We start from the raw sequence: 24,707 nt of genomic DNA on the forward strand, positions 1-24,707 counted from the left end.
TGTTTTAAGACAGCCTGAAACACAAGGCAACAAAACAGGTGATGCCAAAATGAAGACAGGGAATTCAGCCTCTGAGACACAGAATGGTTTGGGTCAGAAAAGACCTTGAAGATCATCCAGTTTCAAAGCCCCCTGCCATGGGCAGGGACACCTTCAACTGGATCAGGTTGCTCAAAGCCTCATCCAATCTGGCTTTGAACACCTCCAGGGTTGGGGCATCCAAAGTCAGTATTAACCACTGATCAAAAAAAACAAAAGGTACAATTTTTAAAGAAGTCTATGAAGTATTTGATCCATGTTACCTCAAGGAAATTTAGGTGAGGACTAGAGTTCAGGGACAGACATTACTCCTGCTTTTATAAAAGAAAAACAGATGCAGGATGTTTGTTTGATGACTTCTGAACTTAAAGTTACCTGAAAACTTTAATTTTTCCCAGGTACTTCAAAAGAGCTCAGAAAAAAAAAAATGGCTTAAAAATTTGATTAACAACTGGTTATTAAGTAATTTATTTTTTTACATCTCGGTTGAAAATAGTGGCAAAGTTGGGTATTACACAATGAAAATTCCTCACTGTATAAGCAGAGGATAGCTGCAACACGAATTCAGGGTTATCACATGTGCGCATCACATACTTGCAAACTATGCTAAGTGGCAAAACTATTCCTTACTCAGTGCTAGAACTGAATACCTCTTCCCATATAGCAAGAGAAGGTAACTGTGCAGCCTGCTAATCTACAAGGACTGGACATTAAGATGTGCAGAAGTGGTGCAGTACTTAGTAGAGTCCAATAAAAAGCCTACCTCCATGTATAAAAACTACTCGTTGACAGAGACCCAGGAAAAATGTTTTAAAAGTGTTTTAGTCTGAGGGATGATCATCACGTTTATTATAATATGCTATATTCCACCTGACTTGATCACTCATTTCAAGCTGATTCTTTTCCCATCTGCAGGAATTGATATGACTGATTAAACAGAACACTGTGAACAAAGTGGCAGCAAACCTGTTCTTTATGTGCCAGCAATCTGGGACAAAACCAGCAAGCATAGTAAAAATGTGGGTAGATAAATAAATAAAGCCCAGCTCTATTTCCAGAAAATGGAAGCCAAAGTTACATAGTTCTTCTATTAAATCTCACAGAACACCATGCAAGACATCTCAAACAAACAATATTTTTCAGGCAAGTTAATGGCTCTGCGATTAATTTCTCACACACGTTCCAAGAATGGCTACTGTTCACTCACTGCAGTGGAATCTTTTTACTTTCAAAATCTTCTAATAGCAGGTATTCCTGCCCTTCTTCTGAGAGAAAGGGTGACCCTTGGCTGGTTCATAAACATAGGAAAGATGAGGAAGATAGCGTTTAGTATTTCAATATACCTCATAAATGAGCCAGAACAATAAAGGTTTGGGAAACAGTCTTTGGCTGCATTTTCTTGTTTAGGATCCAAATACGAACCATTAAACATCACTAAATGCTACAGTCTAACAATGCTCTTTTCCCAAGTCAACAGTGATCAGAGCATAAAACTATTTTAGACAAAATACAGCATGACATCTGCATGTGCTGCATGCAAGATATTCTCACAACAGCACGCGGTGCATTGCACGACAACGTCATGAAGCATTTCAAAATTACTTGTTAGTTCTGAAGCACCACAATTCTTAAAACTTGTAGAGAGGCAGCTTGCATTCTTCCACTGCATCTCACAGTTACTTGTCTCACCAGGAAAGAGCCCCAAAGCCTTGAAATAAAATTCCGTGATTCCTAGATTATCTATAAAGTAACATGCAAAATTAGAACAGAAAATGTTCCCTCTGTGTATTAGCAACTTTGAAATCTAAAGGGAAAATGTCATAGAAATAAAACATTTAAGTAACAATACCTGCCTACTTAATTACATCTTTTAAGCTTTGCACTTTATACTAAGGAAAAAAGGTTGTATGAAATATGCAGCTAAATTGTTCCAAGTCTGGAAATTAATAGGAAAACGATGCAGCCATTTACTTTTCTTCTTCACCTGTAAGGACGTGGACTGGGGCAGTGCACAGAGTGCCCTCTAACTGATCAAATTAGTAACATGCTACATAGATGCACAGAGCTCTAATCCCATAAGAAAAGGTCTATGTCCTCTATACTCCAGCCCAAAGGCAGCAGAATACTTACTGTACCAACATGAGACTTAAGCAGTCCTTTTAGATGGAACTGAAACTCCAGCATAACTATTACTCTAAATTTTCATTATTGCAGCCTTCTTAATGAAAGGACATAGCTATTCAGTAAATGTAGTTAAATAGAATATGCTAAGTTCATATAATTTCCAAGTAATCACAGTGTCACTATTTCACTGTGTTCAAATATTTCTATAAAACAATTTAAACAATTTCTAGACTCCCAAAGACTTTGATCAGTTCTTTATCAGTTCCCTGGGAATTTTATGACCAATGGACCTTCTGCCTTCCCCAATACCCAGATACTGGTGACACATGAGAGAAGGTACCCTCCTCAAGAAATTCTGCCAGCTATTCATGGACTCTATACTTTGCTGTGGTTTTTTAATGGTCTCTTCAGACTTCATTCCCACTACTTAAAACACAACTGTGGAAGTTGGGTCAGAAAGGCAATTACATATTCCAACCTTTATCATCCCTAAAAACACGCTTGATGTTAGAAATCTGCTCTATGCCCATCCCTTGCAGAAGCAAATAGGCACTTCAAACGCAGTGCTGGTGAGCCAGGGCACAGAAATGAAAAGTCAAAATTTCTCTGCCAAGCCATTCTGGAAATGATACTAATCTTTTTGATAGCTTTTGGCAGGAACGGTGACATACCTCTTGGGCACCATCAGCTTCTAAACATCACTGAACACTGAAACCTTTAACTCTGAAAAAGCAGATGCTGGGTTTCCCCTTCTCTTGCAGGAGGCTTTGGGGCACGTTGCGCCATCTGTAACCCGCACATTCCATACATTGGGGGAACTGTAGGCTCATTCCTCCGTTTTATAAGATTGTAAAGGGTGGATACTTTTCTACCATGTCATCATCAGTAAATGGAGCAGGAAACTCCTCAGGCACAACAGAGTAAGATAAAAATGCCAAGGGAGTAGAGAGCACATGGCACAAGTAAACCTGGCAGAGCATCAAGGTGCTTATGAGGAAGGCACCACTACTAAAAGGTATGGCCCTAAGGGAGTATGCGAAATACTCATGAAAACACTTTCAAAGGAGAGCTTTCCTCAGCCTTCCATGTACTCATCTGCAATCTCAAAAAGGATATGACTTCTTTTATTTCCTGGAAATAGCCCAGCAGATTTATTTCAAGTTACTGCAGAAAATAATCTTGCCAGAGAGATTTATAAGGTTCTCCCACAGAATACTCTAGGTTTGAAGGGACCTCTGGAGATTATCTGGTCCAGATACTCCAATACCTCTAAGCAAAGCCAACCTCAAAGTCAGGTCAGGCTTCTTAGGAGCTTGTCCAGTCAAGTTCCTTCATGTTTGGGGTTTTTTTGAAACAAAATCTCAGAGGACAGACACTCTAATACATCCCTGGGCAGCCTGCTTCAGGGATGGCCACCACGATCCATTCTGAAAAAACAGAGTGATATTTCCCAGGTAGCTACCATAAATATCATATCCTTCTATGCAGGAGGTGCTGTTCATCTATTTAAATTAGTAGTAACAGCTGGAGAAATAAATATACACTTAATTGAGTAGAAATTCTCAATTCTTTCCTTAAAATTTCCTACTGCACACTTCTCTAGAGAACTGACTGTATTGGTACTTTTTATTCACTAAGAAATGTTTACTTGAGCTTGTTTTTAAATGCTTGTTAATTGGAAAACATTACAATTCAGGATACAGAAATTGAGTGATTTAAGTCTCCTCTGTTCTTAATTACTATAAAATAATTATCTTTTACTCTTGCTAGAGAGTCTGAATCATGTTAGTAATAGTCAACAAATACCATTCCAAGATTGAGATACCCAGTGATGTGGCAACCTGGCAGGCGATAATAATTATCAGCATGTTTTACTGAATCCTTTCCATGAGAACTTTAACTGGCAAAACTGGGGCACAGCATACCAGAAGGGAGAAAAGCTAAATTTTTCTAGCTTTTTTCTAGTCCTAGACTGGACTAAACACACCAGATTGTAGCTAAAGAAAGGGTATTTCTCTGCTCCATGGCATGTATCACTCCAAGGTACAATGAAATGCTGGAATCACTGCATTTACCTGATACTTCATACTGGCAATTGCTGTCCACATTTCTGGAGAAAGCAATATGGGTCTAGCGCTGATTAAACAACTTACTATTGTTGCAAAAAATTCAAGCATAGAAAGAAAAGAAGCAAAAGTTACAGCCATCTTCCCCCCACAGATTATGCGCATCCAAATGTTCAATGGCTGGACAATAAAAAAGTAGTTTTAGCACAAACATTCTTGGCCTGTAATGCAAATAAGTGTTACGAAGAAAAAAAATATCACTGACCTCATAGGTTCAGGTTTTTTACTTTGACAGTTTATTAGCAGTAGGTAGTCTTGAGGATCTTCTTGACCAGAGGAAGACTCCAGTGGGGGGATGTTAATAAGCTGATAAGGAGGAGGTAGGGAAGATTCTGCCTGCATGGAAGGTTGTGATGTGTTGATGGGCAAGGGTAACTCAGCAGATGGCTGTAAAGAATTGACCGGTGGCTTCACAGCATCTGTAAACATAGAAGCAAAGCACTGCTTTTACAATGAAGAACTAGTCTTACATCACTATCAAAAGATTATTAACAGAGGATGAGAAAAATTGGTAGTTCTAATTCAAAATGGTAAATCCGGTGGAGATAAAAACACCTGGATATTAACATTTGATTCAGAGTATTTATATGTAAACTTTTATATTCTCTATATGTTTTCAAACTGTAATCAATTTCTTAACTATGCCCTGGAAACAAGGGGTTATGCTTTATTTAACCTGCTTTCCGGTCACAGACAAAACAAAGATGTTGACAGCTGAAGAGGTGTAAGAACACAAATCTGTTGTTTTAACCAAGAGCAGACCCACAGGTTATTACTTGAATATGGTAACCTGAGCCAGTATTTGCACATATTCATCCCATTTTGACCAAGGTCACTTCAGCATTTGAGATCAGTCACCAGTCAAGAACTGGCCTCTTTCATTACGTGAAAAGCAACAGGAACAACACTGCTTTTGCAATGGAATATCCCTACTACTATAAAAATAATGCAGAGGTATCACAGGCACCATGTTCCACTAAACCCTCTCATTGCATACCCTGACTTTCTATTTTTGTGCATACATGAAGTAGTTGTGGTTTATTGTTGTTGTTTGGTTTGGTTTTTTGGGGGAGGGGAGACAGGAGGTGGTGTGGTGGCTTGTTTTTGGTTTTTAACTAACCTTGTCTTCATAATTCTTATCTACTTCCTACTCATCTATATTCTAGGGTAACTTCTTTTTTTCCTTCCAAATACATGTATCCTGACTATTATCTGGGAGACTGGAAAACATTGACACTGTCAAACATTAAACAATCACTTAACTTTTTCATTGTTTTAATGACACATTGACTAAGAAAAACATAATTAAGCAAATTGTTCCTCAATTTTCAAGGCTCCCTTGTACTTGCAAGTCATTGTACATTCCGATTAGTGTACCCCAAGAGTGGATGCTGATTATTAGCATCATTTAAATGAACATATTATTATCCAATGCAGACTGCTTCTGTTAGGCTTGCAGACTATGCACTATAAAGTAATTTAATCTAGCTTCTACTTCCCAACACTATCCTAGGAAGAACCAGATCAGCAGACAAGAATATAGAACTCCTGCTTTCAGTTCTGTGTACAAGTGATTTAGACGTGGAAATAGGAGCAGAAGTGCTGGCTTTGAACTCCCATGGAACTTAACAGAGGCTCAGAAATTAAATCCCACCACACCCATGTGGGTGGAAGAAGTCTAGGTCTATGAAAATTCCTCAACTCATCCTACCTGAAAAGGTAGGATAACCTAAAAAAAAAAGTTTTTATAAAAGGCTGTCTGACCTATCCACCAAACTAGTTAGCAGAACAAAGACAAAACCAAACTGCACCCAGTGACTCACATGCACAAAAATAAAATGGTTCCTTTACTATATGCTAAAATATTAAAATATCAACAATTTTCTATTATTTAGGAATTTCAAGAGCTTGAAAGAGTCTATTTGAGGCATCTGCTAATATTTTTTCATTCCCCTGAAGTTGGGAGCCAATAGCAGGAACAGAGGAATGCCTGAATGGACCTACCAGAGATGTATTTCTCACTTCTATAAAAGAGGTAGTGGGAGAAAGGACAAGTAGGTCTCTGTCCTGTCCCTTCCAGAACCAAGGAATGCAAGTAAATTTATGCACAAGTTAAAGCAGACAAGAAAGGCTTCCTGCCAGATAACACTATCATTCTCTGGTAGCTACACTTAACAGACAAGCTCCTCAAAGGCTTTGGTGTAGCACGATCCCCACCCCTGTTCCTTGTCCTGGACTACACGACCTTCACGTCACTAGATGTGCTCAGTGCCGAGTTCACACAAGGGGAAAAAAAGAAATCAAACAGGACATCCCTGCAGCTTCCAGGGGATGGGTGTGTCAGTTAGACCACAGGTAGTCAGGAGAGCTCTACCAGTATATAGTAAGACGCATGTCTACGTGAGGCAGATGTATTTAATCAAACCATGCACTAGCGTTCCCAGGAAGAATGGTAAGTCTCAAAGTTAATTTTCCACAGAAAAATGAAACTGAGAAGCTCAGAAGACGATCAATGTTATCCACCCACTTTGACAGTTACTTTCTTGGGGGAGTAAGATAAAAGTACGCGTGTGAGAGAAAGCCAGCCTTTAACTTCTTTCTCTGTAACTTGTAATTGGTGAGAGGAAGCAAGGTGGTGAAGACCATTAGGCTAAACATACTGGCTCAGATCTGTAGTCTCTGAAGCCCACAGTGCCATCTCGGATGGTGGCCTGTTGCAGACAGACTGAGCACAAGTAGCAAGGCAAACCTGCCGTCCTGCCCTAGCTTCTGGGGCTCTACGGCTCTGGGGCACCTCCATGCACAGGTTGCATCCACAGATTATGCTGAGCAGTATCTGACCAACTGTTCTCTAAATTCGTCCTACCCCTTTTGAGTATATTTTTGACCTCTACTACTGACCTGTGGCAGTGAGATCCACACCTTATTATGCGTGGCATGAAGAAAAAACTTCTTTATTTTAAACCTGCTGCCTGATAGTTTCATTTGACATCCTTCAGCTCCCATTTTCAGAGAAACAGTGATCAATTGCCTCCTAGTCATAATCCCCATTACTAAGTTGACACAACTGTATCACAGCTTTACTTAGTTGACTCTGCTTAATTTTTCTTGGAACAGAAGCCATTTCATTGCAAATTTGGGGTCCCTTTCCTAGCTCTACTAATTCCGTACTACAAAGGGAAACTAACTATTACATAAAATGTGCAAAAAAAAAGTCTGAGACACACTTAATGATTTACAAAGACATAGCAGTAATTCATTCTGTTGCAAACCTAATCATTTGCCTTTCAATTGTTAGTGAGTATTGAAGGTGACACTGTCCGGCTGCCTAGAAGGTTCATGAGCTCTTCCCCGAGCAAGGATTTGGAACCTATTAATGTTAATAGATACTTTCCTTGCAATGAACTGTTTCATTAATTTTGACGAGAAATCCCAGATCCGTAGGGGTGGGGTGGTTTGCGTGGAGTTTTTTGCAGTGGAGAGAGCACTGAACTAATACAATACCAACTTTTTGATCCAAAATTCATCCTCATGAAGACATTTGATATGCATTAAACAGTGTAAGATAATGCCCGATTTAAAGAGCAACTTAACTTAGTCTAAAGCATTTCACTACTGGGCTACTTCTAATTTAATTTATGCATTCAAGCTATTTTACATTTGACTACAAAGCAAACACCAATGATAATGACTTGCATCACTGAGTAAATGAACGCTGTTTGCTTATCTGTACCCTCTCAAATATTCTCTTTAGCCACATACTTCAGAAGCTGATATGAAGGAAAAGGTTTCTCCCAGCTGCCTATTATGATTTCAAAGATCAGAACCATCAACTTGCTCTGCTTTGGACTAGGAGATTTTTAGGGAAGGGGTCATCTGCACACCAAAGAGCGCTGTAAGTCATTTGGTTTGTTCCCAGAGCTCAGACACTTGGACTGCTTTGAAATAACTGAGAGCTGGAAAAACATCCAGAATATTTAACATGCAAATGAGCGTAACAAGAATCCTATTTTGTTTTTATAATTCCAGCATTCAGTACAGCTGGAATAAGCAGCTTTCTCAAAATAGGGCAAGAGTTTTGTCTTTTCTTGGTTGGTTTGTTAAGAGCAGTAACAGGCATGATCTTCGCTAGAATTTATCCTTTTTTTCTCATAACGATTTTTATATTTGCCTCACTAATAAAACAATCATAAAATTAGTGAGGCAAGAAGAACAATTCTGAAAAAGAATAATAAGAAGCTCCCCTTTCTTCCTTCTTAACTATATAAAACTTCTTTACTCCACACATACCTATATCTATGTTTTACAAACAACGTAGAAGATTTGAGTGCAGGAGTTTGCATTTAGGGTTGGGTTTGTTTTTAGCAAAACCTAAATTGTTTTCTACATCATGATATATAGTCTCTTAATATTCAAGTTATGTAAATCCTTGAAATGTTCTCATAGCAAACATTACAGCAAGTATTACTTTAAATGGTGAAATTGCAATAAAAGTAAGAAAATGCATTCTTTGCAGACCATAGGTAAAAAGACTGAAACAGAAATGGGAATTTCCCCATAGTAACAGTGAATCAGCAACAGATATGCAGCCGTATGATTCTACTATTCTTCTGCAATTTTTTTCACCAAATCCATTTACTATGATACAGATGTTATAATTGAAACAACCAATGGCCAACAAAATATTAGAGTAATAACCTTAAACAAAAATTTACAGATATTACATTGTAAGTCATCATAAAAAAAACCCTTCACTTTAACCCTTAAAAGGACCTTTTCCCCCCTCCCTTTACGTAAGCCTGTTATTAGCTGTGCTGCTTAATGTTGTGAGAGACATCCTGAAATACACTGCAGGAGTTTCCTCTGCTGTCAACTTCTACATGGTCACAAGTGAAAGATTCGAGAATCAAAGGGTCACACGTGTGCAAACAAGTACTTACTCTGTTCTTACACCTAACTCAATAGATGCGAACCAGAGCCAGCCGCAAAGATACACAGACATATTATTCTGGGTTTGATTTTCAGCATAAGTGATCAGCTTCCAATCAATAACCTATACAGCGAACGTCACTTCTGGACCTTTCTGTTATACCCAGAGAAAATCCTTTTAATTACTTTATTAAAAAGTTCCAATGCCTTTTGTCATTTTGTTTTCTTAGTTTAATATAATCTCAGGGTATCTCTCCCTTTCTGAAGACAACACAATATCTTATTTAAAGAGCACTAATGAAGAATTCAGTGGTTTCCTGTTGCATATTACTACCAAGACAAACCTGACTCTTGCATCTGAAACGGAAACATGCCCGACTGTTCCAAGTTCCTATCACAAACTGAAGCTGCCAGCTTTCAGAGCTCACATCTAAAATTTTAGTACATATCTGCAGTTCATATGTAATTCTAAGCTGCACTTTTGGTTACCCATTTAAAATTTTAAAATACCAAAAGCGCTTTCACTCAGAATTTCTTCTCTCTTTCCACATGCAATTTTCTTTTGAAGATCACTCAAAAGAGGGGGGAAAAAAGAACCATCTGTAGCCTGTTCTCTCCATCTGAAGATGGTACACAGGCTGGGTGACGCAGGAAAAATAATCAAAGCCACCTGTTATATACTAACTTCTGTAGGTGTTTCTGAAAAGAAACAGTGCAGCCCACCATATTAAAATGGTTGGGTTTTTTCCTCTTCTCACAGAGCTCCCCTTGGCAGGGCAGGCTGCTCTAGCCACGTGGCAAGTTTAACCAGCTGGGGCTGCAGCGTGCTGTCTGGAACTGTAGGCACCTTTGAGCTTCAGAGGGGTTTTCAGCACTCCACATACTGCCTCATAGCACCCCACGACTTGAGAATTAGCAATCTGCAGAACAGTTTTACAACCCAACCTTTGGTAATCCCCTTTTCCTAGCAACTTATCATGTGATGTTAATGCCACAAAAGTTGTCCAGCAGGACCAGGGAAAATTAACCTTCTTACCTAGGCATATTAGATTCAGCTTTTTTATTCCTCAAGGAAGAGAAGAATCACCTTCCATACAAGTTTTTGCCACATACAACTGGCAGCTTAAGATAATAGTCCCAAACACTCAAGGTTAAGCTTCTGACCACGCTTCTGATTGTAAATTCTATCTTTTTAATATATATTTTTTTTCCTCACATACTTCTAGGGGAAGACCTATTGTTGCAGATTTTGTGCTATATTCATCATCACCTTGCTTAGCCACTCATCCTTTAACCACCTGATCTGAAGCTGAAGACACTGTAGTCTTCTCTGCTGTCTGCTCTTTCTAATTTGTGTAACAGGCAACAATTTTCTCAGCTCTGCCTCCCTTTACTCAGCTCTTTAGCTACCTCCTGCCACCTCTACCAGTCCTGCTATGCCAAATCCCAGATCCTTCTCTGATCCCGCTTCTTCCAATTTTATTATTCCTCTGCAATTTTGCCAGATGAACTCTTGCAGCTCTGACAGACTACTTCACAGTCTATCCTTACCTTCCCCTCAGCAACTCCACCCTCAAATAAACATACCATGTTTGTACATCTCAGTGGCAACGATACCCCACCTTTACCTCCTCAAAACTCTCCACAAAGAGATGCCCTTGTGCCACTACTCCCTCTAAACCTCCTGTCTCACTTGTAAGACAACAGACCCACAATCCTTATGCAGAGGGTCTCTCTCCTAATGCTTAACTTGGTCCTTTTGTGCTACTCTTCACCGCGCTCCAAGTCACCGGTCCCTCATCCTCCTGGCATGTCCTCTTGGAGCTGACTTTTTTTTCTGGTTAATCGCATCCAAGAGATACAAAACTCCCTCAACTTGTTAAGTACATAATCTCTATGGTGTAACTTTGTTGCAAAAACTTTAAGCTTACTCCAAGGTATTATTCTCTCATACTTCTCTCTATGGTCCTCCAGAGCCTCCCTGCCTTCATCTAAAAGCTCACGCTATTTCTCGTCACTTTTGAGCCCTTCCGTGACCAAAGTCTCTAATATTCATCATATGTTACTGAGATGGAGATTTTGATTTGCTAAGCGTGTCAGCCTCTGCCATCCTCTTGTCAAAGGGAATATTTTTTCTCTCTTAAAGGCAAACCCTTCACGCAGGAAAGGGCCCCTAAACACCTCTAATCTCCGCTATTTATTTATCAAAGATCCCCTGAAAATTTATTCTCAAAATTCCCCAGAGTTCAGCAACAGTCCAACAGCTGAAGCGCTGAGACTGCTTATCTGTCACAATGGTCAAAACCAACTTATTTGCTTTCGCTTCTTCCCATGCTGATGTCTTTCACTGCAGATACTAAGTTCTTCATGGCAGAGACCATTTTCTGTTCCAAGCTTGCGTTACAGGCAGCAGAGGGGGATCCTGATCTGACACGCCAATCTCCAACACGGCGTAGCAGCAGTGATGCCTGACCACGCATTTGAGACAATACAAGGGAGTCAGGATTAGAAGGTGGAGTTATGTTCATCCTGCCAGTCACGGATATTGCACCCAAGCTACGATCAACCTGTGGTGCATGTATTATCAGAACATGATTTAAAAAGTTACCTGACGAGGAATTTACTGTTCAAAATGCAGAAGGCATGAGAGGCAGATACCAGCTAGCAGCTGCCTGAACAGAAATACTGCAAACTTTGAACGTGCTGTGTGTGAAGCAAGCTGCAGCTCTCTCAAAGTGCAGTCCTTACGACAGAAACTTTCTTTACCACATGTAATTATTTGTGTAAATGTAATTGCAGATTTCAAAGCCTTGTTCTTCCCTTTTCTTTTCTTCTTCTGCTTTACTTTGTTATTGCCATCTTAATTCAAATGAATACATGCAAGTAACATGTTTGCATATAGTAAGATTATTTCCTCCTTCCTCTGCTTTGCCAAGCATGGAGTTCACTAAACTACAGAAACATGGAGCTGATCACATAAAAAGCATTCATCATGTCTGTCTACTGGATCCTAGGGAAGGGCTTTCACAGCCTGTGCTTAAACAGCCTTAGAAGGTTCTTTTACTATCACTACATCACTCACTGAAATAGAAATTACTCCTCTCTTCAGATAACAACTGATACATGTCCTCCTTATCACAGTTTATTACAATTTGAAAGTCAACTCTTTCCACAGTATTTTCTTCCCAGGAAAACTAAATCCTTCAACTTTCGTCCTCCTCAATCACTTTTAAAAATCCATTTTCTCCATATCTACCATTCCTTAAACATTCACCCTCATCATTCTGGAAGCTCAAGCCACAGTGTTTCAGCTGAGATCTCCACAGCACCAAGCAGAGAATGGTCATTTCTCATGCCCGTTTAGTCTCTTCACCCTGGAACATCTCTCACTGGAGTTCATAGCACACAAAACACTGGCAATGTATTTTTGCTTCTAGTTACAATTTAACCTCTAAACGATCTATTATATTGTGACCTTACAGAGAAAACATGGATGTTAAAAGTGCAGTATGAAACTTGGTGGTAAACCTAAAAGCCATCATGCTTATGTGTAGCTCCCTACACCTCTGCACATGCATTCTGAAAAGAAAGATGCTACAGAAACAAACATTTTACAGCTTCCACTTGAAAACGAAGAGCACCAGCTGAAGAAAACATAAGTAGCCAGAAGTTTCTTTACAAAAGCACGAGGATTATTTAGCTTATGCAAAAAAAGAAAAAAAAAAGAAAAAATTCCTTCATGTTTGTCTTGTATGTTGAAAAGACCTAAATCAGTGCAAATCCTTCTTTAAAAGAAAGTCACTCTTAAAAAGCCATATACTGTAACTGTAACATAGTATTACAGATTACGCCACACTATGATTCCTCTAGAAAGCTGGAGGCTCAGAGGCTTGTAAATATGACTAAAGAATGTAAATTTGTCTACTCAGTCCAAATACAATGCAGATCTCCAGAACAAACAGATTTCACGTGCATAAATAAAATTCCAGTTGGAAGGTGTAAAGAGAGCACTAGATACCTAAAAACTACCGTGAAAACTCATTTTTAAGAAAAGGAGTAACAGAAAATACAAATTTTTTAGCATAAGAACTTTTGAGTCTTCACCAAGTATGGAAGGAGAAGCTCAGAGCCCGTCTAAAGTGCTCTTTATTTTTCTGGTCTCTCCACAGTTATAATTAATTTTCTCTCCTTCATTCCTTTCAACAACAAAACAACAACATCGTATTCGTTTTCTAATGGCACTAACCACCATGATCTCCTAGGTTTTTTTTCCTTGCAAATCCAAGGAGGTAATTGGACTGGGCCTACAAACAAAGAGCAGCAGGAGCAATAGGCCAGTGGTACCTCTAGACCTTAATTAATTGGGCAAAGTATCCCAATGATGGTCTTCTCATAACAAGACCCTTACCCAGTATAGCAAAAGATAATTTGTCTGGCTTCACAGAAAACTATCTTTCTCTTCCACAAACTACAGGGAAGATTGGTTATAGCCCATACAATCTCTTTTTGTTTAATTCCATACCAAAATAAGAGTGCTTCCTTGCTGTTTGCTGTGAACTTCATCCAGCCTTTAACTTCTCAAAATAAACTGTAGGTTAACACAGATTTTATATAGTATGTTTATGACTCGCTCTTCCATTAGTAGGAAGATTTATCTTGCAAAAAGAAGAACTTGGCAATAAACACTCAACAACTTATTTTCCCTTTTTCCTTTTTTAATTCTTCCTCAATGCACTGCTAGACATTACTAAACCCATAAAAAAAAGAAGACAGTACTGTCAACTCCCAGTTATATAAAGTAAAGGTGTTGGGATTATTCAGACAAAGATAAAATGCCAAAGATGAAGCATGCTGAGTATAATGGGGATGAGTTACTGATACAACGGACTGAAGCAAAATCCAGTTTTGGCCCAAACTGACAGTGAGGGCATAGTTAATTTTCTTTGTATTCATGGCATATTTCATCTTCAGTTCAACAGAAGATGTAGCATCAACAGAGAATTAAGAATTAGCAATACACCAGCTCTCAGCAAGGAAAGGCTTCATGGCTTTGGGGGGACCCTACCCCACCTCTCTGTTCCACAGAATGAACCTGTGCTCTTTTGCACTCTCACATACACAAGAGCTGCCAGGTAAGTACATTTCCTTCTTAGCTCCCAGATTCCTACTTTGTTCCCAAAAGCAATGATTTCTGAGTGCTTCCTGCCCACAGTTGCGCTGGTGCACTAGTGTATTATCCACTGTCATGCAGCCACCCGCCTACCTCTCTCCCATATATTAATGGATGCCAGGTAGACTGGAAACCGAATCAAATGGCAATCACTCTTAGAAATGTGCTGTGGGTAGTCTCGGTTACGTTTGGGATGTCACAAAAACATGTTGGAACTGTCAAAACAAGCACCTTTCACAAATTTGCTATTAGAGTGGTAATGCATAGACAAAGTTTTGTTCAGAACTGAAATAAGGAAAAAGAAAAGGAATCCTTTTCAGAAAGCAACAACATTTTCCAGTCTTTTTTTAAGATTTGTATGGAGTGGAAGACATGCAAACCATTTTTCCCCCACATCCCTCAATTCACAATCCTACAAAAAGTTTAGTTCTAGACCCTTCAGTCAGGCACACTTTATTTATAACTCTTACCACTCCTATTTAATCTTTTCTTGGGACTGTGCACAGTGCTACAGCAAGTCATGCAACCCGCTAATCTCCATGAGGAATGCAGGAATAATAAGTAAATAAATAAGGATAGATTCAGGACAAGCAATGGCCACAAGGTATTTGTGGGAATTAAACACATCATCATGTTTCCTACAAGCTGCTTTCACACAACCCCTATTTTGGTAGGATTAGAGCTGGATTGTGGAGAACTACAAGTTATTTTTTGTTTGTTTCAGCCGGTGGGGGGGCGGATTTTATTTTTTCCAAGTTGCAAAGCAGACGGAGAAATGGTAATATTAGAAACCTGACATTTTGCACTCATTCCTGCTTGCATAACCATACATTTTTATACCAAATGGGATTCCTTTGATGATCACCAGTTTTGCATTATTTTACTTAAAGATTTTCCCTATCCTCTCAAAACCTAACATCATGCAAAACAGAAGAGCATCATCTAAGTTCCATGGTACTCTTAATTTACAACAAATTCTTAATATGTCTCTCTATTCTGCTTACTCTTTTTTTTTCAGAGTAACAAAAGTTTCATAGCCAATGCATACAAGTTTTAAGACACAGGCCAGCTAAAGATAGTCATCTGATCTTTGAAACATTCTTCATATGTAGGCATCACGATTTCTTAGAAAAACCAACAGAACTTACCCTCATCTGTGGGATTGAACCCACAGATATCACAGATACATCGAACCCACTTATTCATCTCCTCCTCGCTGTCTGCTACCAAATAGAAAACTCTGTCTATAGTGTTGATATCAAAAATATAACTGTTTTCAAACTCTTTTTTGTTGAACGTTAATCCAGCATCCACTTGTTGACATAAATTTAAGTCAATAATACGGATAGGCTTCTTGGCATGGTCATTTTTGTAGTATTCCAATACATCTGGATCCCCCGTTAAACGGCCACTGCGAAGAACAAACCATCTCCTCTTCCATGCCTGAAAATTGCAGAGAGAATAAAAAGAAGAAAAATTAGAAGAAAGAAATCATACTTTAAGACCGTTACCTTTTGTATATGGTTTCAGCCTTGGTTGAACTGAATGATAATAAGTAGTTCAATTATAATTGTAAGAGATTATATGTCAGCCATCTACATTCAACACAATCTAGTTACGTATTGTTACAGCAGTGGACTAGAGGATTAGTGAATTTGTATTTTAAACGTTATTTTTTCTGTGTTTGAGCTTTGTTTTCAATAAGTGGACATATAATTAAATCATTGTTTATGAAATGAGAAAGGAAGTATCCAGCAAAGAAAAAAAAGGGAGGAGGGGACCAGGAGAGGGGAAAAAAGCACACACAAAACTTCTGAAGGAACCTGATGTAGGCATGGGGAAGGCAAAATAAAATACATCTTAAAGTGCTCCACAGTCCCTTGTTTCCAATACCTGCTGCTTTAGGCTGGTGAATTTTAACTCTGAATTTTTTTATTAATACTGAACAATAGCAACCTGGATTTGAAGAAGAGACAACGTGCACTCAGAATTTCATAATATTTCTGCAACAGTACTTCTTACAGAAAAAAAACCCCTACATTATCATTTTGAAAAGCATTAGAGAGATTGGGATGGAGAGAACGACCAAACATTGTGGATTTCCTGCATAAAAATCCAGTCCCTGTGGAAGGTATACCCACAGAAGAAACATTTCACAATCTGACGCCATGCTTATTATACCAGCCTTCCTCCTGCTGCAAAGAGAAAGAAGCTGGTCTGGGACAAAAGCACAACTAGAATGCCTCATCTTCCAACTAATCTTCGGCTGCCTTTCATTTCCATGGGTCGTTGTCACTTGGCATAATTCTCACCAAAGACAGTAACTCAAATCAACAAAGCAAGATCTGCAAACAATTGTCCTGGTGTTACCAACAGTATCTTTGTTTCCACGCTCAGCTGCATTTGATTCCCCAGCTCTACCATTCTTATAGCATTCTACGCTATAAGTTTCCTTATATGCACAAACACCCAAGTAGCAGGCACAGCAGAAGAAAATGCACACATTGCCATCGCCCACTAGAAGAGCAATGCATTCACAGTCACAAATTTGAAAGTAGAGCCTGAACACAGTGAGGAGCCATCACTGCTTTGTCCATTTGTTTTTTGGACTTTTCAGCAAGGTTGGAGACTAAAGCAAATCAATGAAGTAGCCAAGCCACTGCGCCTTACATCGCAGACCCACACCATGCCCCAAGGCACCCCATTCAAAACCGGTTTAGGATATTCAAACTAAGCAGCCTGCAAGTCCTTTAAAAAGGTGAGTTCTCCTTTCAGCCAGCCCTGGCTGCGTTCTAATCAAGGAAAGGAATGAAATCAGCAAGTATGGGGCCAAAAGAGGTCAAGATGCGTGATGCCCTTTACACACTGGGATGTAGCTTTGAAACAAGAGTTTCTTATTATGTACTATGAAAAGATTCAGACCCATTTTCTGGGTCTTCTGCACTGCCATCTTCCAGCTCTGAACCAGCACCGTCAGCTTTGCGTTAGAGAATCACAGACCCCTCATTGTCAAGTGGGGATGCCTTTTGTGGGTATCAAGCTTAGGAAGCTCTTATGAAAAGATAATATAGAAAACAAGACTGAAGCAAAAATGCCAGACACCTTAATTAAGGCTTGCGATCCATTCTCTAGCAACCTCTGAAAGTTATTTAAGATCAATTTTATACTTTATAAAACAAGTATATTTACTGTAGTTGTGAATACAGTATCTGCCTTTAAATGGTGAACCATGTGAGTCAAGGTCTCAAGCAACTATTTCCACAGTAGCAGTAAGTTTGAGTGAGCATTTAAACCACAGAAACAGAAGATTTAACAGATGAAACCTATTCAATTTAGATTTTCATGCAAGCATCTTCTAGTAGCACAGCTGATAAACACCGTTTAACATTGAGCCAAAAACACCAGCAAACCTTTGTTTTATTTCCTGTTTCCAAACCAAGTGACAACTTTGATGCTGGGATAACAGGAAACTTCAATACCATAAGCTCCCTCTCCAGACAAGGTCAATTAGAGATAACCATTACGAGCCAAACTGCAAAAAAAAAACCTCTGTTGCTTCAGAAACTAGCTTTATCTTTAACCTCAGCCTTCAGTTGTTCAGATGAAATTTTAAAGGTTAAGCCAGGAGGAAAGAGATTAGAGATAGGAGAGGTCGGACAAGAGCAACTGAGAAGCACAATGCATTTTGTCTCACAATTTGTGCACCATCATCAACAACAACAACAACCACCTCTTATCAACCAAGTGTGACTCTTGCAGAAGTTTATTTCTAGTACTGTGTTAAGAAGTAAAAGAATCTTAGCAATCCTGACAATCTCTGTTGAGCATTAATGAGTAAATTGGGCTCCTAAAAAATCCATAAAAATCAACCAGCTAAATGGAATTTGCTTTCAGCCATTCAGGCAACAAAATAGTAACTATAAAGCACTTAAAACACTGAATTTAGCCTACCAGCACCTGCTACTATTTTTGAAGATTTTTCACATAGTGCATATGTGAATGTTTATTTCAGTCATATAATGAGTCACACTCACTGAAACTGGCACAGATTATATTCAAAAACAAAAGCAATTCCATAAACTACACATTAATAAGGCAGATACAAAGGTTCTCTGGATTACAGTACAAAGCACAATTTAGCAGCAGAATAAAGCTTAAAGCTAGACAAGCGAACTGACATCAGCACCCTTGCTAATCATAGTACAAAAGTGCCTCTATATTTTGTCAAAGTGCAAAATGAGCCCACATAAATCACTCTTTGTTATTTGAAAATATCTGAGATTCTTAAAGCTTGATCTATTTTTAACATTTCAGTGTTTGCCGTTGTAATGAAAGCTGCAGACTGCCTCACTGAAATACAGAATGCTGTGCTATATGTGTAAGGAAGAGAGCTTCTTCAGTATGGCTTTCCAAAAAGAAATCCCTAAAAGAGAGTGTAGCATTTGCAAATACATATTTATGCTAATTTAATATTTTTTTTTTACCCCTTCAGGCTTTTTTGTTTGGAAGTTTTGCATTTTCTTTTACAGACTATATCATATAATCACCAAAGGAGAAGCAACTGACTTAAGTCACAGGAAAATTACAGTCACTAATCTCTGTTACATTATTGATGCTATCAGCCATCCATTATCAAACACCAGTTTTCTGTGCTAAAAGTCAACTGCATTAAGTCTGAGAAGTCAACAAAATAGACAGTATGGGATTTAAACATTTTGTCCCAATATAATTTAATTCTAGAACTATATTTGAGAAAATGGAGAAAAGATGGAGTTTTTAATGAAATATTTTTTATACATATAAAATGTGCATTATTAACATAAATAGGGTTTTTAAAATACCTTTTATAAGTACACCAACACCTAGCTACAAAACGGAGCATGCAGATCAAATATCTAAATCAGAAGTAAAACTGATCCTTTTAAGAGTGTAGTATGGCAAACATCACGGGAATCAAGTTCACAAAAGCCTGTGCAGGCTTTCTCAATTATTACAAAACAAGGTTTAACGAGGTTTGCTGCTTTTGTTTCAGACTAAGAAAGGCCTTGTGTGCCCCTCAGCTTGTTTTCTCCTTCGAGCTGCAAAGCCTATCAGCTGGCCTAACATAGGACATCACCATTCCTGCCAAACATTGTGCTGTTCGTATCATGAGACCATCGTATCATGAGACCATCATAACTATAGAAACAAGCTTGTTTGCTTGTTTTTGAGATAGCCTAAAATGTGACAAGCTGCTCACCCACAAAGCATCAAATGATCAAACGAATAATGGAATTCTGTATTTTTCACACAGCATTTAGAGCAGCTTACAAAGCAAAAACAAGTAATTCCTACGATCTTAGTTTTTCCAGTCACATATGTGCAAACTGCCAATTTAAAAGCAAGGGAATCAGCTAAGAAATTTGCAGAAAACATCATTTAACAGCGTTAAATGATTTAGAATACAATCACCTTATAAGAACTATATCTGTTGAAGCTATACCTCCCTGAACCTTTACATTTGTGGATCATGTTTTCCCTCATCATATACATTCAAGAGTTACCTCATTCAGCTGCTGGCTGCAGTTCAAAGATGTAGGAAATATGGGATGTAAGCGTAAATGGACAGCGAAAGGAAGGAGGAAGGGGCAGGAAGGAGCAGATAATTTACATTCAAGTTTCAAAAAGGATTTAACTTTCCATTTGGATTCCCTCAAGCTGTTGCTCAAGAGGCCAAGATAACTACATTAAATGCTTAAACAAAAGCTTAGAAATGCTAAAGCAAAACCAACTTTTTCTGGTCTATTTTATACAGCATTTGATCTCATGGGGTCAAGTAACTCTGCTTACTGATAAACTGGCCAATTGTCCTTCTTTGGTTTGCTAAGTATTATTACCCATAATCCTCATATCATTTAAACCAGATTTTCCTCTTTTAACATATTTACCACCTTTTTCCTCTTAGGTGGCATCCAGTCAGATAAAAACTCCGAAATTGTGGAGCGCTGTAAGCCAAAAAGAGCGTATTCCTTACACCCCCACTTGCATAACACTGCTAATAAATCTTGCCCTCATGTATGACTAGAAGACCCAGGAATAAAGCTACAAATCTCAGACTTTCTCATCTCTCAAGTGTGCAGACATTTGTGCTTAGGCTTTCATCTTTATACTCCACAGAGAGCACTTTAAAAGGGCAATATTTGGCATCTTCTTTTCCCAGAGAAGTCATCTGAGACTTGGAAGAAAGAGGCAACTTACCTAGGGCCACAGGGAAGGATCCAAAAAACCACTTGATGTTTTACAAACATAAAACAAATTATTTGCTTGCTCCAGAACAACTTATAAAGTAGAAGACAGGCAGAGCATGACCAGAGAGAAGTAGAGGGAAGAAAAAGAAAGCCCAAGGTCACTTCAGAATACTCTCCTGCACCTTTGTTTACGTCCTGAACCTACTATTGAGGTCTTCTCACTTGTCTACTGGGATCAAGATTTAAGTTTTCTTTATGCTTTTTGCTCCTGTTTATTTCTTCTATCCCTCTCCATTTACTTTTTTCCAGTCCAAAGGTTAAACAACAGTGGAACTACTACATGTCTGACAAGAAGAAGGATCACAAACAGGAGAAGTTGAGTATTTCTTCTCCTTCTCGCCACAACATTTCTAATGTTCAGGTGTTCCGTTCATCACAAGAGACAAGCACACCTCTAGCACAGCTTCACTAACTCTTGCATCAGACCTGCGGTCTGCATCCATTAGCAGTTCAAATGAAATAGAAATAAGTGCTCCTTCACACGATGCTTCTTTTTAAATCGTGTCTGTGGTAGGCAGAGACCAGTGACAACTGTCACCAAATGAGCTTCAACCCACAAGGCACGTACTTGGGAGGACTGTCGGGAAGTAGCCAAGAGAGGTCACATTGGGTAACCGTACTTCCAGTACAAAACTTTACTTTTTTTCACCTAACTATTCTTGCAGCTTGCAGAACTAATGCTGAAGTGGTGAAATTTCAAAATTTCAGTTCATGCTTTCCCTGAGAAATTAACATTTGTCTGTTTCTAAAGGGAAATAAATTAAGAGGCGTTTTTCAGAAAGCATATTCTAGAAATCTTTTAAAGCTTTTTTTTTAAAAACAAACAAACAAATAAACCCCCCCAACAGTCACATCATGAGCACTAGAACTGTAGGATATGTAGTTACTAGCTACTTCTGGAAACCATTGTCTATCTACTGGCAACTGCCATCCTCTTTCCTAAAAATGATGGCATCAATAGAATAACTAAACTGAGCAGAAACCAACACATTTAGTGTCTTAATTGTAACAGCAGAAACTACATTCCCAGGATTTGACGATAGTCCAAACATTCTGCTTTTAGTAGTGTTAAATACCAAGAAGTGTAAACAGATTGCTGCAAAATAAACAAATGTGATATGAGGAAAATACTGATTACAACTTTCTTTAAATATTTAAGAGTTGTTTTCCAGGAAGCACCATCTTTTCTCACTGAGCAAAATAAGGAAAAAACAGTCTCAGTGGAAGTTTCCACTCTCCTGGCCATCATCCTGATCATCTGTTCCGAATACACACAAGGCCAAAATTTCCTGTTTTCAAACTATTGTCACCATTTTCTAGTCTGGTGCTGTCAATTCTAACTTTAGCTTGTTAAATAAACAAAAGAAAACACTGAAAACACGGCAGAACAATACTTCCACACAGCTTTACTGTGAGCACTGCTTCAGAACTGACGTTTCAGCATGTGAGTTAGTCTCCCAGCATTACACGACTAATTAAAGTGTCCAAAAAACTGCAAAACACCATTCAGACAATAGAGCACTAACCGCTACTTTATTTTGTGAATCTAAAACTAACTGAATATTTCCACAGTCCTTTCCATTTTGCATGGAGGTTCTCGCCTTTTCTTTGTTTTTTAAAGCTTTATGCCAATTCCCAGTGCAATTGTGCAGCTAGGTCTGCATGTATCATCTAATACACACTAAACCGATCCTTACTATGACTGGTAGCACCAGTCACTTGAATAAATACTTTTCTGCAACATGTCAGCAATTTTCTAAAGGCAAACACAAATTTCTTCCTGCAATACTCTTGCACCCCACAGAATTATCATCATCTTTTCGCCAAAGGAGAACCAGTTCAGAGAGCTACATAGAGCAATAAAGCAGGAGATCTGGAACAGAGCCAGGGCCTGAGACTTCATTTCACTGTCTCCAAGCTAGGACCAATGACCAGATCAACCTTCGTCTTCCTACATCATCTTATCCACTCCTTGTATCTGTAAATATTGTCATTTCTGCTCACTTGCAAACTTGCCTTTCTGTTCTAGTTGTCCTACTTTACACCACCCACCCTACATGGCTAATACGTAAGTCCCTAACAGTCTTACCAGCAACATGTTCCTTGTGACTGGTCTTAGCTTTGCCATGTTCTCTCACTGCTTTTTCAGCAATGAAAACATAAAACTTGTTATGGCACGATGCTAGTCACGGCATAAGGAGAACTACATCTGTTGCAGGTCCCTTACCCACACACCTACGTGGTCTTTAGCTTGCTGCCCTGTTTCTAAGAACATCTCCAAAATTTGGTCTTTTCCTCACTGATCATGAGCATGTTCTAATCATTTCCCTTTCCAGTCTTTCCCATATCCATCCTATTTAAAATACTGCCAGGACAATCCCCCTTCTCTCATTCTGATCACATCATCTTTTATTCTAAACTCCTCCATTTATTGACTCGATTTATTGCAGTTTGGAGCGTCTTTTCCTATTTTTAGGCTTTTGCTTCTTAGGAAAGTCATTGCAGTTACTTGATTCCCTTCCTCATGCAAGTCACCTCCTACTGGTTTGCTCTACGACTGATAGCAGATATGGTTCACTTTTCCTTCTCTCCTTCTCTCATCTTTCTTTAACTTCTGAAGTCTCCCTGAATCAATAAGCAAGGGCACGGCATTTGCTTCCTTCAGATTCCTCCTAAAGATCAGCCTTCTCGATAGTATTGTAAAACCATCCAGCCAAATCACAATTTGGCTTTGTATCAGATTTATTTTAAAAGCAATGATTTTGTGTATTCACCTGACAAAGGTTTGTTTGTTTGTTTTTAAAAAGTTGCTTCAGTCTTTTCATCAGCTCTTAATTAGATTTCTTCTCCCTCCCCTCCCCCTCAAAGTCTGAGTCTAAGAAAGCAAAACATTCAGGGTAGGTTCTGCCCTTTTTTGAAAGTGTCTGTACACCACTTATCATAAGAATTACTGGAGTGCTGACAAGACCCCATAACCATACAAGCCAGAGAAGACACCAGCCGTGTTATTTCACTTGAGTTCCACTACCGTGAGCTTGTGAGTGTACATTGTGACAAGCTGCATGAAAGCAACACACAGAAAAATAAAAAACACCAAATATATAAAGACACAATAAATCCAAAGTTGAAAGGTCAAGCCTGTGCTCCGTTGATATCAACAGCTGCTCTCACACTAATGGCCAGGGACGAAACATTTCACCGTATATTTTTGTCTATTAACTTCTCATTTCCTAGGAGGACAGTCATTGTGAAGTGGTGTTTGTAACAAAGTGTGAAAAAAAGCCCGTTATTCCAGATCAAAAGCCCAGTGCTTTTTGTAATATTTTGCACAGATTCACAGTTTCCTTCCCCCAACACTTCTTACTTGCCTGTATAGATATCAATCTTCATTATCTGTGAAAGACTTATACACAAGGAAAAGCAAGACACTAGAACAATGTAAAAATATGCAATTCCTGACACTATTTTGGATCCTTTAAAGGACACTGCAGTTTCAACAATCATACAACACATACTTCACGTCTTTATTACTCAAGCATGCTCACACTGCATACAAAACAGATTGCTAGAGATGACAGAGGCCAGGCACTCTGCACATCATCTCTTCCACAAAATATTCATAGGCTTAAATACTGTGGCTTGTACTCCCCATAAAAGAAAAGGGATCTGAGCTACAGAAGCAGCAGTTTCTCCAACATCAGCAGGGAACGACGAATTAAAGGGGATTTAGCAATGAATTAAAAGGAGGATTGTGCAAAGATACCCCATCATTTGTACAAACTGCCTCCCAATTAACTAGCCTGGCTTAACCTACTAGTTGTATGCATAATGAAAAAAGCTCCTACACATAAATCAACACAGATGGAACAGTCTCCTGAGGAAAATTCAGACTTTTTTAAATAATGCCTAAAAATTAAATTTAGGATATGTTGACGCTCCATCCTTACCCATTCCTTGTGAGAGCAAGGCTGTACATTAGCTGACATTTTTGTAAATCAAGTATCTGTACACCAAAGCAGGAGTCTCTTTTGT

General features: G+C 38.7%; 1 protein-coding gene across 12 annotated transcripts in view; it reads right to left on the bottom strand.

Moving 5' to 3' along the window:
• GAB1 (GRB2 associated binding protein 1) overlaps positions 1-24,707 on the bottom strand; it is a 101,676-nt gene that overhangs the window by 27,041 nt on the left and 49,928 nt on the right. For 9 of the 12 annotated variants that reach the window (XM_054064649.1, XM_054064655.1, XM_054064654.1 and 6 more), the window contains 3 exons: positions 15,537-15,831; positions 4,495-4,708; positions 1,247-1,327 (listed from right to left, as the gene is read on the bottom strand). In XM_054064649.1, the coding sequence (XP_053920624.1) occupies positions 1,247-1,327; positions 4,495-4,708; positions 15,537-15,831 (590 nt within the window). The remainder of the gene's footprint in view (positions 1-1,246; positions 1,328-4,494; positions 4,709-15,536; positions 15,832-24,707) is intronic. The other 3 variants (XM_054064652.1, XM_009570259.2, XM_009570261.2) reach the window with 1 other exon arrangement.

The sequence above is a fragment of the Cuculus canorus genome, chromosome 4 (genome assembly GCF_017976375.1).
Source record: "Cuculus canorus isolate bCucCan1 chromosome 4, bCucCan1.pri, whole genome shotgun sequence".
In the NCBI taxonomy this organism is placed as follows: domain Eukaryota; kingdom Metazoa; phylum Chordata; class Aves; order Cuculiformes; family Cuculidae; genus Cuculus; species Cuculus canorus.